At 47.4% G+C, this 14,734-nt stretch overlaps 8 protein-coding genes across 11 annotated transcripts; 5 read left to right on the top strand and 3 right to left on the bottom strand.

Moving 5' to 3' along the window:
- Positions 1 to 125: 125 nt before the first annotated feature.
- LOC6733974 (protein FAM166B) lies at positions 126 to 955 on the top strand. The gene is made up of 2 exons (XM_002080982.4): positions 126 to 284; positions 344 to 955. The coding sequence occupies exons 1-2, from the start codon at positions 269 to 271 to the stop codon at positions 610 to 612; spliced, it is 285 nt and encodes a 94-aa protein (XP_002081018.1). The 5' UTR covers positions 126 to 268; the 3' UTR covers positions 613 to 955.
- A 314-nt stretch (positions 956 to 1,269) lies between these two features.
- LOC6739380 (NADPH:adrenodoxin oxidoreductase, mitochondrial) lies at positions 1,270 to 3,486 on the top strand. The gene is made up of 4 exons (XM_016172135.3): positions 1,270 to 1,666; positions 2,054 to 2,426; positions 2,483 to 2,654; positions 2,711 to 3,486. Exons 1-4 carry the CDS (start codon positions 1,455 to 1,457, stop codon positions 3,352 to 3,354), a joined length of 1,401 nt encoding a protein of 466 aa, XP_016027009.1. The 5' UTR covers positions 1,270 to 1,454; the 3' UTR covers positions 3,355 to 3,486.
- On the bottom strand, positions 1,367 to 2,056 carry LOC6733973. The gene is made up of 2 exons (XM_002080981.4): positions 1,822 to 2,056; positions 1,367 to 1,762 (listed from the first exon to the last, which is right to left on the bottom strand). The coding sequence occupies exons 1-2, from the start codon at positions 1,922 to 1,924 to the stop codon at positions 1,683 to 1,685; spliced, it is 183 nt and encodes a 60-aa protein (XP_002081017.1). The 5' UTR covers positions 1,925 to 2,056; the 3' UTR covers positions 1,367 to 1,682.
- Positions 3,438 to 4,783, top strand: LOC6733971 (UPF0605 protein CG18335). Its single transcript, XM_002080979.4, has 2 exons — positions 3,438 to 3,578; positions 3,642 to 4,783. The coding sequence occupies exons 1-2, from the start codon at positions 3,538 to 3,540 to the stop codon at positions 4,570 to 4,572; spliced, it is 972 nt and encodes a 323-aa protein (XP_002081015.1). The 5' UTR covers positions 3,438 to 3,537; the 3' UTR covers positions 4,573 to 4,783.
- Positions 4,681 to 9,363, top strand: LOC6733970 (F-box/LRR-repeat protein 6). Of its 3 annotated transcripts, none has more exons than XM_039292358.1 (9): positions 4,681 to 4,800; positions 5,934 to 6,849; positions 6,912 to 7,122; positions 7,182 to 7,351; positions 7,408 to 7,548; positions 7,613 to 7,780; positions 7,834 to 8,066; positions 8,127 to 8,261; positions 8,328 to 9,363. In XM_039292358.1, exons 2-9 carry the CDS (start codon positions 5,950 to 5,952, stop codon positions 8,530 to 8,532), a joined length of 2,163 nt encoding a protein of 720 aa, XP_039148292.1. In that variant the 5' UTR covers positions 4,681 to 4,800; positions 5,934 to 5,949; the 3' UTR covers positions 8,533 to 9,363. The 3 variants fall into 3 exon arrangements, with proteins under 3 accessions (XP_039148292.1, XP_016027008.1, XP_039148291.1); XM_016182302.2 differs by lacking the exon at positions 4,681 to 4,800 and adding an exon at positions 4,940 to 5,077; XM_039292357.2 differs by lacking the exon at positions 4,681 to 4,800 and adding an exon at positions 5,269 to 5,402.
- A 40-nt stretch (positions 9,364 to 9,403) lies between these two features.
- On the bottom strand, positions 9,404 to 10,228 carry LOC6733969. Its single transcript, XM_002080977.3, has one exon. The coding sequence runs from the start codon at positions 10,004 to 10,006 to the stop codon at positions 9,545 to 9,547; it is 462 nt and encodes a 153-aa protein (XP_002081013.1). The 5' UTR covers positions 10,007 to 10,228; the 3' UTR covers positions 9,404 to 9,544.
- Positions 10,229 to 10,447: 219 nt separating this feature from the next.
- LOC6733968 (WD repeat-containing protein 48 homolog) lies at positions 10,448 to 13,988 on the top strand. 2 transcript variants are annotated; one of them, XM_016182304.3, is made up of 10 exons: positions 10,448 to 10,581; positions 10,645 to 10,811; positions 10,890 to 11,109; positions 11,171 to 12,165; positions 12,220 to 12,324; positions 12,388 to 12,527; positions 12,597 to 12,792; positions 12,854 to 13,048; positions 13,107 to 13,212; positions 13,335 to 13,988. In XM_016182304.3, exons 2-10 carry the CDS (start codon positions 10,770 to 10,772, stop codon positions 13,376 to 13,378), a joined length of 2,043 nt encoding a protein of 680 aa, XP_016027007.1. In that variant the 5' UTR covers positions 10,448 to 10,581; positions 10,645 to 10,769; the 3' UTR covers positions 13,379 to 13,988. The 2 variants fall into 2 exon arrangements, with proteins under 2 accessions (XP_016027007.1, XP_016027006.1); XM_016182303.3 differs by having other exon boundaries at positions 10,469 to 10,811.
- On the bottom strand, positions 13,452 to 14,610 carry LOC27206159 (protein Vhl). Its single transcript, XM_016167831.3, has one exon. The coding sequence runs from the start codon at positions 14,585 to 14,587 to the stop codon at positions 14,051 to 14,053; it is 537 nt and encodes a 178-aa protein (XP_016027005.1). The 5' UTR covers positions 14,588 to 14,610; the 3' UTR covers positions 13,452 to 14,050.
- Positions 14,611 to 14,734: the final 124 nt, after the last annotated feature.

Below are 14,734 nucleotides of genomic sequence, written 5' to 3'. Positions count from 1 at the left end.
TTGTGTTGTTACGACGAGTCGAATTAATTGCCATTAAAGAACGGCATCAGGAAATGCAAATCGGTGTCGTGACCTAACTTGTTGCTGCCATCTAGGCAATCCGCGCTGGCAATCCGTCCAATCCTGGCCTCCGTTGTCATGGGAAACGGGGTCGTTTTGTCGAAGCTTCTCCTGTCAGGCCAGCTATTAATAGTTAGATTCAGTTTCCAGTTACCCAGTTAAGCAGCAACACTCGGAGGGATCAACAACTTTTGCGGAAATAAAAAACATGTCCTATTCCAGCCGTAAGTTAAGCTCGCCCATGGCTTATCTATCAATCTAATGTGTACACATGCCGTCCCAGGATTTGGTTTCGACTTCCATCTGCCGGATGAGGGATGGTGCTACCCGAAGAACGACATGCACTTCATCCGCAGCGCGGAGTGGGTGCCCGTGGAGAAGGCAGGCGTGGGCCGCTCCTTTGCCAATCCCAATGGCGTGATCTATCCGCGGGTGGTCGGCATGATTCCACGCTACGGCGGCCACGTTCCGGGCAACAAATTTCGTGTGGGCAACACCTATGGCCGTTCCACCATCGACGCCAAGCGTCATCTGGCCCTCAATCATGATTGAGGTGCGAGTTATCGGAACATTAGCTCACCATTAGCCAATCAAATTCGCTGTGTTACGCTTACAGAAGCACCGGAAATAAATCGTTTGCAGTAGAAGCCTGTAGAAAATGGCAAATAGAAATAAAATCATACAAATCCAAATTTCCCAGGACAGCACATTTAATTTATGATTGCTCTTTCGAGCAATAAAAAGAATTTAACTTCAGATCACCAGGTAACAAGAATATGTTTTGTATGGCACACAAGGTGCCAAAAACACTTTTCTCCTAACAAATTAAAAGAAAAGTAACTAATTATTGAATGCACGCGAAAAATTTTAAAATAAAATCTCAAAAAGTATTTAATTTATTATTTGTCTTTTAGTACATTTAATATTTAATAATATTCAATATTTTTGTATAATAAAAATAAAATTGTTAGGAATAAGGCGTAATTCTTCGAAATATTTCACAAAGTTATTACAAATATAAATAGGCGCGCAATTTGAATTCTTGCTCCGCGCTCCTTACTTTCCTTTCTATTACTAATGTATTTTCGGTGTTTGGGGTCATATTTTAAAAACTTTCTAGGACTTTCCCTCTCAGAAAATCAAGAAATTTAAATTAAACCGCTATCACTTAGTGTTACCAAAACGCAATGACGAGTAAATACACTGTTTTGGTTGGATTTCGTTGGGTATTTTGGGGGCAGCTGGCGAAAGTCTTCCGGGAGATAACGAGTAAATACAAAATCATCGTTAGCAAACAACTTTTTTGAGAAGATCACCTAGCAAATCGCCTGATTATTTGTAAGATACGAAAACGAGCTGCTTTCGCAGTAGCAAAGATCGGCGACTGATCCACGATGGTCATCAATTGCCTTAACATCTTCAGACGTGGCCTCCACACGAGTTCCGCCCGATTGCAGGTGATCCAGAGCGCCACGCCCACCAAGCGGATATGCATCGTGGGCGCCGGACCCGCCGGCTTCTATGCCGCCCAATTGATCCTCAAGCAGCTGGACAATTGCGTGGTGGACGTGGTCGAGAAGCTGCCGGTTCCCTTCGGACTGGTGCGGTAAGCAGAACTATCTTTATAAGGCGGTGCTGTTGGCTGCCAGGCCAAAGCCAAATATTGGACCCACAACGGAACGGAAGATGCCAGTGAAGTAGGCTGTAGGGTACGAAAAGTGTGTAATCCTTGCAAGAAATCCAGGCGTAGTGCAAACATACCTCCCACCTGGTCAAGACTCCACAGGGGATTGGCTGCAATCAGTGACGGAGTGATGATCACCAAGAGAAACAAACTGAGTGGATTGCCGCCTAGCACCTGCATCTTGGAAGCCAAACTGTGACAACCACTCCGAAATCAAATGCTTATATCCGCACACGATTGCGTGTGCACGGCATTCCATCGCACTTATCGACTAACGACTTGTCCCATTATGCAAATCGCACATTGCAGCTTTGGCGTTGCGCCCGATCATCCGGAGGTCAAGAACGTAATCAACACCTTCACCAAGACCGCCGAGCATCCGCGTCTGCGTTACTTTGGCAACATATCGCTGGGCACGGATGTCAGCCTGCGGGAGCTAAGAGATCGATACCATGCCGTGCTCCTCACCTACGGAGCGGACCAGGATCGGCAGCTAGAGCTGGAGAACGAGCAGTTGGATAATGTGATATCAGCCCGGAAATTTGTGGCCTGGTATAATGGATTGCCGGGTGCGGAAAACTTGGCTCCGGATCTTAGTGGTCGCGATGTCACGATTGTGGGTCAGGGCAACGTGGCTGTGGATGTGGCCAGGATGCTGCTTAGTCCCTTGGATGCTCTTAAGGTGAGTTTCTTTTAAAAACCCATCTAAATCCATGATTCTCATGTGCATTGTTGCAGAGTACGGACACAACTGAGTACGCCTTGGAAGCGCTTTCTCGAAGCCAAGTGGAACGAGTTCATCTGGTTGGCAGACGAGGTCCTCTGCAAGCCGCCTTCACCATCAAGGAGCTGCGGGAGATGCTCAAGCTGCCCAATGTAGACACCCGATGGCGTACTGAGGATTTCTCGGGTGAGAATTGTGGAATAAATAGTCGTATTTATTTATTATGACGCCCTACTTTTAAGGCATTGACATGCAGCTGGATAAACTTCAGCGGCCTCGCAAGAGACTCACCGAACTGATGCTTAAGAGTCTAAAGGAGCAGGGCAGAAGCTCCGGCTCAAAACAGTTCCTGCCCATCTTTCTGCGCGCTCCGAAGTCGATAGCTGCAGGGGAAATGGAGTTTTCCGTCACGGAACTGCAGCAGGAAGCAGCAGTGCCCACCAGTTCCACAGAGCGTCTTCCCTCGCACTTAATCCTGCGCAGCATTGGCTACAAATCCACTTGCGTGGATACGGGCATCAACTTTGACACTCCACGCGGTCGCGTTCACAACATTGATGGTCGGATTCTCAAGGATGATGCTACGGGAGAGGTGGACCCTGGACTTTATGTAGCTGGCTGGCTAGGAACTGGACCCACTGGCGTTATTGTGACCACCATGAACGGCGCCTTTGCGGTAGCCAAGACCATCTGCGATGACATAAACACGAATGCTCTGGACACGAGTTCTGTCAAACCAGGATACGATGCGGATGGCAAACGAGTGGTTACTTGGGATGGCTGGCAGCGAATCAATGATTTTGAAAGCGCAGCGGGAAAAGCCAAAGGAAAGCCGCGCGAGAAGATTGTTAACATTGAGGAAATGTTACGGGTGGCTGGCGTTTGATGCCAGTATTCCATGGGTTGCGGTTGACAATAGTTTCCTTGTAGAACAAATCTAGCTTTCTTTATTTATCTGTCGTTTGAGGCCTTTGTTATATGTTGTAAATATACAAGTCATTTATAAAACAATTGTAAATCTCTAGTATCCAAATTTGTTGTGCAAGATAAATTATAGAGAGTTACGAGAATGGACCACGCTATAACGCCGGAACCGCACTTGGTGCCAGGGTAAGCAAATTGAATTGCTCCACTGATGGATGAATTTATCAAAAATGTTGCTGTATCTTTTAGTTACACGGGTCACTGCGCCCAGAATCGCGACCGTGTGGGCCGAACTTATGGCCGTCAGACGCACAAGCTGTTAATAGACCCCTGTATTTACCACGCTCCCGAACTGATAGTGGCTCCCATTCATGCCAAGCGCGGCCTCAAGGACTATCCCACAGAGCAGGAGCTGAAGATTCTGCGCACTCGCGAGGGTTTGGTGGACTCCGTTTACCGGCATCCCATATTACCTGGCTACGCCGGCTTTGTCCCGAACAAAGTGAGTCAGATTGGCAAGCGATATGTTGCTGCCGCATCCGCTGGAGTAGCTCGGCATGAGACGCTGATGGAGTTGTATCGGTGCGAGAACCGGACGCTCAGGCATCGTGATCTGCTGGAGAGTGGGAACGGTCTCTTCGACCGCAAGATAAACGAAAGACTGCTGCCACAGACCTACTACCGATCGCCCCTGATCCCGGTGACCGGAGTGTCCAAGGGCATTAAGGATGAGTCTTGTCCGCCAAAAACAGAGAAACTCTGCTATAGCAAGTTCACATCGCCGCACTTCCTAGAGGATGAAGATGCCGACAAGTTCATAATCAATGGTTACTCCGGCCACATTCCCATGTCAGTGACCCGATTCGGGGAGTCCAACAAGGTGCTGACCAACCGCGCACTGTGCAGCTTCTCGGACTATATGTACAAGCGGAAGCGGGACACGTGGTGTTGTGGCCAGGATCTCAGCCGGCCGGCCATCACCTGCCCGCCCGTGGGACACTTCGTCGTCTACCACGAGGACAGCGGAATGGTGCCCAACTATGCGGGTCACGTTCCCGGAGAGACGTACAAGTTCGGACGCACGTACGCCAAGACCACCTACGATGCGAAGCGCTGGCTGGAGGTGCACAAGAATCTTACCGTGCTGCCCGAGGTGGCCAATCTGGATTACGCCTACTGAGGAGATCCACCTGCGGGTATTTTTCCTCCGGGCATGTTCGAATTGTAACGCTTTTTTCAAGGCCTTGCCACCCCACGTCGCAAGTGCAGCATTTATTGTCCTTGTCTCACCTGGTCCCACTGGCGATTGTTGTGATGTATCGATACAACAACAACATCCCCAGCTTTCTATCTACGTCGTTCGTTGCAGCAAATAAATAAGTTTTAATTGATTGTGCGCCTTTAAAATGTACGAATTGTGGCTAATGCCGTGACCAACTGCAGTGCAGTGCCTCTAATAGTCGGCACCAGTGTAAAATCGGATGTTCGGGGAGCAAAAGAAGCCTAAAGTGTCCATAAAACGCCAAAGGAAAAAATCTTTAGAATCGAATTCGAACAATTCAAACACACACACGTAGTGCTGCACCGTTCACACACCGCCGTAGAGTACAGTACCGCAGTGCGTGCGAGCGAAACGACCCGTGTCTCGGCAGATAACATACATTTGTATACCTCTCTTTCAAGTGGTGAGTTGAATGCCGATTATGCACCCTGCACGCGTCGCGCCGAGCATTGTATGCAATAAGTGAAGTGCACAGCCGCGAAAAAAAGGAACAGTATAGTGAAACAGGAAACCCCCTGGAAACTCAAATTGCCTATCTGCACAGATCCCTATAGAACTCCCCTCTCACCCCTTATTCACAACCGAGATTTATGGCGGGAACTCGAACGGAGTGTGCGCACAGGTCACTAACAAGTCGGTGCGACCCCAACTGCGGTCGACTTGTTTATTAAGAGCGAACAAACGAATAAAAATAAAAACAAAAATATATATGTAATTTGTTGTAGCAGGTGAGATTTACGACTCTATGTTGAATTCGGAGAGGAGAGAGTTCTTCGTATTGAGAACGGGGGCGAATGGGAAACCGTGAAAAACCGCCAAAATGGGTTGAGTTCTTTTTGCATCGATTTTCCCGGCCGGAATGAGAAAATTTCAAATTGTGGTTTTTAACCGATTATGAATTTACCGAAATAGTTTAAAGAAATACATAATTAACAACTTGGCATCTTGGAAAGTGTATTGATATTATAACTTGAAATGTAATATATAGACGATTCTTAAAACGCCGTTTATCGATATAATTAATAGTTAAAGTGCAACTATATACATATATTTGTTTATTAACCAATGTTTTTGTTCGCTTCTTCCTTGTCCATTGAAGTACGAGAAGGAAATTAACAGTGCATTGTGCAATTGAAACAAACAGTGAATTAAAACAGTGAAATTGCGACAGAAAGATAATATTAGAAATATAACGGAACCAGTAATACTCCATTGAGAAGCAGGTACATAGTAACGGTTGCACTCTTTTCCAATTGCAGAAGAGCGAGTAGAGTGATGAGCGAATCTCTATCTTCTCAAGTGGAGGAGACCAAGGTGTCCGATGAAGATGGTGTAAAAGAGAAAGCTGAAGTGTCCACCGCCAAAGATTCGGCGGAAACGGCTATGGAAGTGGAGGCAGATGATGCTGGTGGTCAGCAACCGGAGCAAAGTGAATTGTTGGATAAGGAGAAATCTGCCACGGTGGACATAAACACACTCACTCCCTCGACGCCCTCACAAACCCCGCCACAACTGCTGGCCGGCGAAACAGCCACATCGGGAAGCACGGCCGTCATTCCGGAAAACATCCTGTCCCCGCCCAAGTCAGAAACTCAAACCGATGAAACTAACACGGCAACATCGACGTCCTGCTCCCCAGCCTCTGACGGTCAGCGGTCGCCGGCGGCGGAGCAACAGTCATCGGCACTACCGCCACAGGTACAGGCGCAGGCCCCAGCGGCGCCGGTCAATGGCTCCGTACCAAAGTCGGGGAAACCCCTCTCCACAGCGCTCAGCGGCAAGAAGACCAGCAAAGCGGCCACTACGTCACCACGTGCATCCCGATGCCGCAAAACCAAGGCGCTGCCCATGTACGAAAGCGAAATCAGCGACAACAAGATGGGTATTAAACTGTGCATCAAGAAATCTGATGCAGGTGAAGGCGCACCTGCTGGTGTCACATCTCCCCCAGTTACAGTTCCCGCAGCAACAAAAACTGTGCGCAAGCGCGTCCGTAAACCAAAGCAACAGGACAGCGATGAGGCCGAGTATGAGCCGCGCAAGAAAAAAGGCGGTGGAGGTGGTAGTGGCGGCGAAAAGAAGGTTTCAACGAGTCCGGATGCTGCGGAGGCGGCTGGCGAACCAATCGAGCAGAGTGTCTGGGCTCAAAAGCTGCCCGAGGAAGTCCTGTTCAGGGTGAGAATTAAACCAAGCAGCATATAAATAAATGGTGTTCGTAATATGAATTCATTTTACAGATCTTTGAGCAAGCTGTGGATACACAGGGCTGCCTGCCCACCCTGTTTCGCCTTGGCAGAGTTTGCTCGCTCTGGCGACAGGTTTCTCTTAGGCCTACTCTGTGGCGAACCATGGATCTTACCACATGGGTCAAAGAGAAGTATCGCACCGAACTCAAGCTCAAGTGGTTTGTCGACAACCGCTGCAGTGCCTGTACAGACTTGAATGTTTGTAAGTTGAAAAGTATGGTCTTGAAACTATAGTTTCATTTAAAAAATATATCCTTTCAGCCAATTGGAAAATATCAGACATAAATTGCTTCCTTGCCAAATTGTCAAGCGGATGCCCGAATCTTCAAGGCATTACGCTCTCCGGCTGGAAAGGTTTCACCTCGGATCATCTTACGTATTTGGTGGATAACATGCACAAGTTGCAGCGCCTGGACTTAAGTTCCATCAATGTATGTTGTGGCATGTGATTGCGAAGCTATATCTAATCCAAATTTGTATCGCACAGGTTGAGATGAATGCCAGCAAGAGCGCCGTGGGTGTCAACTCCCTATGCAATGCACTACAGACTATGGGCAGCCGTCTAACGCATCTCTATTTGGCGCACAATCGTCTGGCAGGAATACCACAAATAGTCGGAATTCTTTCGGTGAGTACAACGCTTTATTACCATTTATTTCGTATGGCTTATTGGCTTCTTTTTCATATTGCAGACGCACTGTCCGAATCTAACACTATTGGATCTCTCGAACGTGACCACTCAGGCCACATCACACGGTGTACTCCACATTGAGAAGTTACAGCGTGGCTGCCAGAAGCTAAAGGTCCTGCGTGTGACAAACTCTCATATAACGCCAAGCACGGCATCAATGCAGGAAATTGTAAGATTCGCATTTCAATGTACGAACTATGTTCTAAAAGAAAGCATTTGCAGATGGACTCACCTGGTTTCCCAGAACTTGAAGAACTGTCCGTGGCTGCCTTAACAGATGAATCCCGCATCATAAGCGACGACCATCTGCAGCGCATCCTTAAGAGCAGCTCCAAGCTAAAGCTACTGGACGTACGCAACTGCACACGGCTGACGCACGAGAGCCTAATCCGCCTGCCTGCCTGGGATATCAAGCATTTATTCCTGTCAGGTTGCTCAGTCACACGGGATATGGGGTAGGTCCAATTAGTATTATTATGCAGAACACAGACTAATCAAAAGTTTTCCCAACGTAGGTCGGGTCTGGAACTCATTGCCTCAAAGTGGGCGCACAGTCTCATAGAACTGGATTTGGCTTGGGCGAATATGCAGCAGCCCATTGATAATGCGTTGCGCGCCCTAGCAGAAAAGGGCAGAGATTCGCCGTTGGCGTGAGTATATATTGAACTAATGTATCTATTGTGTGCTAATAAATTTCAATTTTTTCTGCCCTGCAGTCATTTAAATCTGTGCGGCTCGTCTGTTTCCGATGAGGCGGTTAAGGAAATACTGACGAACTGCCAAAATATGAGCTCCATCAATCTGGCATCGTGCCGTGGTCTGCCGCGTGGCGTCAAGCGCCTAATGCAGGGACCGCAGGAGCTAGGCGAACTCCGGGAGGTTCTGGGGGTGCAGCTGAAGAGCAGCAGCGGGAGCAACTAATCCAGTCAGTGGGCAAATCCACACATCGGTTTTATTGTTGATCAGGCGGGCCAAGTTTAAATGTAATTTAAATTGTTGCATCCCTCTTCGCGCGAAAGGCGTTTAGCGCTTTGTTGATTTTGTAATGTAGTCCGCAAACATATTGCAATATTTGCATATTTGCAATCGCTTGCATCTTCCAATAATGCTTATCTTGTTTATAGGCCCTAGAGCGTAACTACTGTACTAGCATAGTATTCTCTTCTGCACAGCGGCAGCAGCGAGTTCCTCCCTTTTGTGGATGTGCCCGCATTAGATGCTGTGCGAATAAGCAACCTTTTGTAAATGCAATATGTATTCATAACTAAGTTGATTCGAATTTTTTGCAGCGCGAAAATCATTTCCTTTCGAAGACAACCGTTGCAACGATTTTCAATGATTTTTTTTAGTATATATAAAGGTATATATATATATATATTTACTGAATTATTGATAGTTAAGTCCGACCATTGAGCGTTTGTAAAGTATGTATACAAGAATTTAAAATAAGTTTAAAGTGTATAATTCGCAATACAAAAAGAATATATTTACCATAAAGTAGTCGTCAATTCAAAGTCGCCAAGGCAATTTGTAGAATGTTTTAATCCGACAAGAATGTACATATTGGCGTTAGAAAAACTTTCCGATTGGATGTTTTTATATAAAAAAAAGTAACCATTTATAAAGGTAACGCATATACCACACATACATAACATAAATTAAAACAATTCAATTGTTAAGCATTACTAGCAGTTAAGAGACGGCAATTAAAGGTACATTTAATTTAAAATAAACGCAAACATTTTCAATCTACACCCGGCATTATCTCTTGACAGCAAAACACACCGCTCCGTCGGGTTTATAGTATAATTTTATTCAAATATGCGGGAGATAATATTGCATCACGAGCTATGTACGGCCAAGACAGCAATAACAGTACGAACCCAGTTTTGGGTTCGGATACCTCAGTCCTATATCGTATCGATCAGATCATCTAGTTCTTCTGCAGCTTGTCCACGTCCTGAATGTAATCAGTGCCGACCTTCACGATGGCGGCGCCAGTTCCCAAACCCGCCAGGGTCGCCAGCAGCGCATTGTCCTGTGGCAGGGCGGACTTGATGAGCGCCCAGGCCAGAACGGATCCCATGGAGAATAGGGTGGCGCCGAGCAGAGCGTATGCACCTCGCTTGTTGTTCTTCACGTCCTTCAGGTGGGGCCTGCCGTAAATGTAGAAGGCACTGCCCACCACCGCCGAGATGAGGAACACGTTCGTCAGGTCCTTCTTGGGCAGGATTTTGGGCACGATCTGGGGGTTCATAACATTCACCGCAAGGGCTCCGTAGCTCACCAGGCCGTGCAGCGGTATGTAGTAGTTGAACACATTATCCCGGGTGAAGGGCTTGAGTCCCACTTTGTCGCATATGCTGCAGGCGTCTTTTGACTGTGTCCCGGCCATTATTTTTGATGAAAATGCAATTAAGTTTTTGGATCCCGGTGAGGTCGACGAGTCTTCTTCTTCTTGTTATGTAAAGAATAGGGCTGCCAGGTCGCGATACATGTGAATGTTATGCCGGGCTTCGCGGACAATCTGCAGATGGAATATCACTGGTTCTAGGTGGATATGTGCATAAAGATGTAAATGTTTTGGCTAGTATATGTCAATGTCTGAGAGTTCCTAATATATTAATGTACATATCTGACAGTGACGCGTACTTGTTTTCAAAGGCTTTAACGCATGGAAGGCTCATATGAGTGGGCGTATTAGCAGAACAATAGCCCTGATATATGGTGAATGTATAATTAAAAACAAAGGTTACACCTATTTTCTTGGCTGGTTTTTAAAAAATTTTAAAATTATTTATATTAGTGGTTCCGGAACGAGTCACCTTTTTGAACAAGAAGTGTCAACTCTGTTGAACAGCCGGCACGGTGTGCAAAACCAGGTGGCAACACCAGCCGGCGCAGGAGAATGAGTGGAGGAGTGCCTGAGAGGTGGGAGGACCGAATGGGGAGAGACAGAGAGCGAAATAGGTGCGAAAAATTTGTAGTTGCCTGGAAATTCCTCGATTTCAATTTGCAAAAAGTAAATATCAGCCGCCCCAAAGCAACGTCGATAAATGTGCGCGCCCCGCGAGCAGAGAACAACCAACACCAGCTCCTGAAGCACTTCAGTCCAGAGATATCGCCGAGAGCCACAGTGCAGCAGATCCGTGAACGACATGTTGACGCACAAAACTTGTCAGGCACGTAAGAAAATGCAGGTGAGTGCGGCAAATGAAAACGGAAAGGAAAGCGGACACCAAAGCTTAAACTAATTCAATTAAACCGCCGGACGCCAGGTTTCCTTCGTGATACGGGACGCCGAGGAGAAACAGCACCGGAATGGCGTCAACGCTCTGCAGCTGGATGCCAATAACGGCAAGTTGTACTCCGCCGGTCGAGACGCCATCATCCGTGTGTGGAATACACGGACGGACTCCAGCGAGAAGTACATACAATCGATGGAGCATCACAACGACTGGGTCAACGACATAGTACTTTGCTGCAATGGCAGAAACCGTGAGTTGCTCCACAAATCAGTTTAGCCATTCATATATCATTCAATCTTTCGCACTGATAGTTATTAGCGCCAGCTGTGATACCACGGTGAAGGTGTGGAACGCCCAGAAAGGCTTCTGCATGTCCACCCTGCGGACCCATCGCGACTACGTGCAGGCGTTGGCCTACGCCAAGGACCGGGAGCAGGTGGCCAGCGCTGGGCTGGACAAGGCCATCTTCCTGTGGGACGTGAACACACTGACCGCGCTCACGGCGAGCAATAACACGGTTACCACCTCTAGTCTAACCGGGTCCAAGGACTCCATCTACAGCTTGGCCATGAATCCATCGGGCACCGTGATTGTGAGCGGGTCCACGGAGAATATACTGCGTATCTGGGATCCCCGCACCTGTATGCGTATCATGAAGCTGCGAGGCCATACGGAGAACGTGCGCTGCTTGGTGGTGTCGCCCGATGGAAACCAGGTGGTGTCTGGCAGTTCTGACGGCACGATCAAGGTGTGGAACCTGGGCCAACAACGCTGTGTTCAAACCATCCACGTGCACAAGGAGGGCGTGTGGTCGCTGCTGATGAGCGAGAACTTCCAGTACATCATCTCCGGCAGCCGTGATCGCAACATCATTGTCACCGAGATGCGGAACCCTAGTAACAAGACGCTTGTTTGCGAGGAGCAGGCGCCCGTGCTGAGTCTGGGCTACAACATCGACAAGACTGGGGTGTGGGCCACCACCTGGAACTCGGACATTCGCTGCTGGAAGCTGCCCATGTACGACAGGTGCACATTGAATTCCTCGGGCGGAATGGACGCACAGTGGACACAAGGCGGCACTGAGGTGGCCTGCATAAAAGGTGGAGCCGCCATCAAGGAGTGCGCGGTGCTGAACGACAAGCGTTATATAATAACCAAGGACTCACAAGATCAGGTCGTGGTGTACGATGTGCTGAGAGTTGTCAAAAAAGAGCAATTGGGCGCCGTTGACTACGAAGCGGAGGTGAAGAAGCGTAATAAGCAGGTTTACATTCCAAACTGGTTCACTGTTGATCTAAAAACAGGGGTGAGTTAACCTCTATTGAAGCTTATGTTCGTTTAACTTAATAATACTTTGCAGATGCCAACGATTGTATTGGGCCAGGAGGAAGTGGATTGCTTTTCCGCTTGGGTTTCCATTGAAGCTGGACTGCCGGAGTGCGTCGATCCCACAACAGAGATTAAGGTTGATCGCCCATCAGACCCCTTCACAAATTAAATGCTTATTAAAATGGTTTATTTTTTATAGATCAACTATGGCAAATTACTTTTAGAGGCCCTGCTAGAGTACTGGACACCACCGCATAGCATACCACCAAACGAAATGGAACCCGATATGCACGGCAATGGCTACTTCCAAGTGCCCAAGCACACGCCCGTCATCTTTAGGTTAGTGGCTGTGATATAACCTTATCTGCACCATAACTAATTTCTCAAATTTCTGGCTAAATTAAACAGTGAAGTGGGCGGCCGCACTGTTTGCCGACTTTTGGTACGCGATGCAGCTGGCGATAGCGAAAGTACCCTGCTCCACGAAACGGCGCCACAGTGGGTGACCGACGTGGTGATCGAGAAGAACATTCCCAAGTTCCTCAAAATACCGTTCTTCCTGCAGCCTCACCCGCAAATGACCAAGCCTGAACGAACGAAGAAGGTAGCCGTCCTCGATGCCAAACAAAACTCATGTTCTAACACGATTTATATTCACTTTGTAGGATCGTCTGGTGGCTAATGAATTTATTCAGTGTCGCAAGGTCTGTGAGCACGTGCTTGAAAAGGTGCTAAATGCGGAAACTACTCCAAGTGGGGGAAATGCTAACAATTCACTGCAGAATAGCCAGAGCGATGCTAATTCGGAGGGATCCCAACTGCCAGCTGAGGAACGAATTGAACTGTGGTGTAACGATGTGGTAAGACAAATGGACAAATCTCATTTAAAGGCCTTCGTTCACCGTCTTTCCTTTAAAGGTTGTGGACCCCAACATGGACCTGCGCACGGTGCGCCACTTTATCTGGAAGCAGTCGACCGATCTAACGTTTCAGTACAAGACCAAACAGAATTTCAACTACGATGGTAAATAAGAGAGCCCACGCATAGACCAACACAAGAACACCTATCACAAACACAACGCATACTTGATTTCTGCAATTGCCATTGCCTAACCGAGAGTTGTGCTTATATATATCCGCCCCTAGGTTCGATCGGGGATAGCTTGGAGCGCGTGACGCGCAAGTATTGAACGCTGGCAAGTGATCTCCCGCCTAACCGAAGCAGTACCGATGCATTATTGAATGAGAACGAGATTGAGCAGATCGATTAACAATTTATATTTTTATAAGTTGATTTTGCAATATATTTGAGTTAACTTGCGATTCGTCTCGTTGACAAACACAAACACATTCAAGGAGAATCTGTACGAGCGTTAACTTTAAATTTAAAAGTGCACCGGAGTACTTTTGTTTGTTCACTTCTCGTTAGGAATAAATATGTACTTCAGATTCAGACTTATAACAATTAAGCTTGCGACACACGTAGATAAGCATTGCAAAGGAGTAACTGCAGACATACCATTAAATCGTATTTGCATATGAAGCAACTAGACCTAGAGTATTGCGCATATATGTATGTATGTAATATTCACACTTGTTTCACATTAGGTTTATACATAATTATTTACATAGAACATACATAGGTATAAGAAATCTGTTAAATATACAGAAAAATCAATGCAATGGTAGTAGCCCAACTTGTAAAGAGCTCTATGCAAGCCAATTTGTACATAAGTAATAAGCGAAAATCGAAAACCAGGATGAAAATCAATTAAAGTTATTAAATTATTTGGAAATCAAGCCTGTCTCTCAGTCCCTAAGATGATTACCCGCCCTCTTAACTAACAACTAGGAGTGCGCTCCTAACGCCGACGTCGGGTGCCCGCCACTCGGGAATAGGACTCGATGCAGGTCAGCAGGCTGAGCAGCTGTTGCTTCAGCGTCGAGGGTATGTGGTATCCGTGGATAATCCTCCGTGGCGCGTTGCTCGTCCGAATCAGCCAGCGGGCGACCAGCCAGAGGCAGTTTTCGCGCAGCGATCTCATCGGAAAGTGGATCAGCACTTCGCTGCGCACATCAACCAGCTGATCCGGACTCTGCTGGTTCTTTGGCACCCGCACCCGTATCGGCTGAAAGATCCTCTGTGAGCGTACGTGCATCCGTTCGCCCGTGTAGTAATCCCGGAACAGCCAGCTGTGCGTGGTGAACGTGTTTACGCGCACCTCCTCGAAGGGCTTGAGGGTAAGGTACATGTTCTCCCGATCCCGCTCGCACACCCAGTACAGATCCAGGGTGCGGTAGGTGGTGTTTGCAAACAGCACGTACACCTCCACCTTTCCCTGATCAGCGCCCACCAGCTGCTGACCGTCGCGGTTGTTCTGCGCTATTTGGAGCGCCATCTCCAGCAGCGTGCTAAGCCGATCTGCAATGGCTGCCAAATCAATTTTCGTTGTTTTTCGTTCGCACAAGCCGTGGTAATTGGATTGAATCAAAACACAACAAGCTAACAACAAGTATAGATAAAATTCACTTCTTATCAGTTACGG

The sequence above is a fragment of the Drosophila simulans genome, chromosome 2R (assembly GCF_016746395.2).
Source record: "Drosophila simulans strain w501 chromosome 2R, Prin_Dsim_3.1, whole genome shotgun sequence".
Taxonomy (NCBI): Eukaryota; Metazoa; Arthropoda; class Insecta; order Diptera; family Drosophilidae; genus Drosophila; species Drosophila simulans.
Note: the sequence above shows the minus strand (reverse complement) of the source record. Positions and strands in the feature narration are given on the sequence as shown.

What these genes read in the sequence shown, in the direction of transcription:
- LOC6733971 (XM_002080979.4), top strand. Translation starts at nt 3,538, where the DNA reads ATGGACCACGCTATAACGCCGGAACCGCACTTGGTGCCAGG. An exon ending in GAACCGCACTTGGTGCCAGG is followed by an intron (nt 3,579 to 3,641) that starts GTAAGCAAATTG and finishes TGTATCTTTTAG; the next exon opens with TTACACGGGTCACTGCGCCC.
- LOC6733969 (XM_002080977.3), bottom strand. Translation starts at nt 10,006, where the DNA reads ATGGCCGGGACACAGTCAAAAGACGCCTGCAGCATATGCGACAAAGTG.
- LOC6733970 (XM_039292358.1), top strand. Translation starts at nt 5,950, where the DNA reads ATGAGCGAATCTCTATCTTCTCAAGTGGAGGAGACCAAGGTGTCCGAT. An exon ending in TGGACTTAAGTTCCATCAAT is followed by an intron (nt 7,352 to 7,407) that starts GTATGTTGTGGC and finishes TGTATCGCACAG; the next exon opens with GTTGAGATGAATGCCAGCAA. An exon ending in TCAGTCACACGGGATATGGG is followed by an intron (nt 8,067 to 8,126) that starts GTAGGTCCAATT and finishes TTCCCAACGTAG; the next exon opens with GTCGGGTCTGGAACTCATTG.
- LOC27206159 (XM_016167831.3), bottom strand. Translation starts at nt 14,587, where the DNA reads ATGGCGCTCCAAATAGCGCAGAACAACCGCGACGGTCAGCAGCTGGTG.
- LOC6733973 (XM_002080981.4), bottom strand. Translation starts at nt 1,924, where the DNA reads ATGCAGGTGCTAGGCGGCAATCCACTCAGTTTGTTTCTCTTGGTGATC. An exon ending in GAGTCTTGACCAGGTGGGAG is followed by an intron (nt 1,763 to 1,821) that starts GTATGTTTGCAC and finishes CGTACCCTACAG; the next exon opens with CCTACTTCACTGGCATCTTC.
- LOC6733968 (XM_016182304.3), top strand. Translation starts at nt 10,770, where the DNA reads ATGTTGACGCACAAAACTTGTCAGGCACGTAAGAAAATGCAG. An exon ending in CTGTTGATCTAAAAACAGGG is followed by an intron (nt 12,166 to 12,219) that starts GTGAGTTAACCT and finishes AATACTTTGCAG; the next exon opens with ATGCCAACGATTGTATTGGG. An exon ending in ATCCCACAACAGAGATTAAG is followed by an intron (nt 12,325 to 12,387) that starts GTTGATCGCCCA and finishes TATTTTTTATAG; the next exon opens with ATCAACTATGGCAAATTACT.
- LOC6739380 (XM_016172135.3), top strand. Translation starts at nt 1,455, where the DNA reads ATGGTCATCAATTGCCTTAACATCTTCAGACGTGGCCTCCACACGAGT. An exon ending in GTTCCCTTCGGACTGGTGCG is followed by an intron (nt 1,667 to 2,053) that starts GTAAGCAGAACT and finishes CGCACATTGCAG; the next exon opens with CTTTGGCGTTGCGCCCGATC. An exon ending in GCGTACTGAGGATTTCTCGG is followed by an intron (nt 2,655 to 2,710) that starts GTGAGAATTGTG and finishes CCTACTTTTAAG; the next exon opens with GCATTGACATGCAGCTGGAT.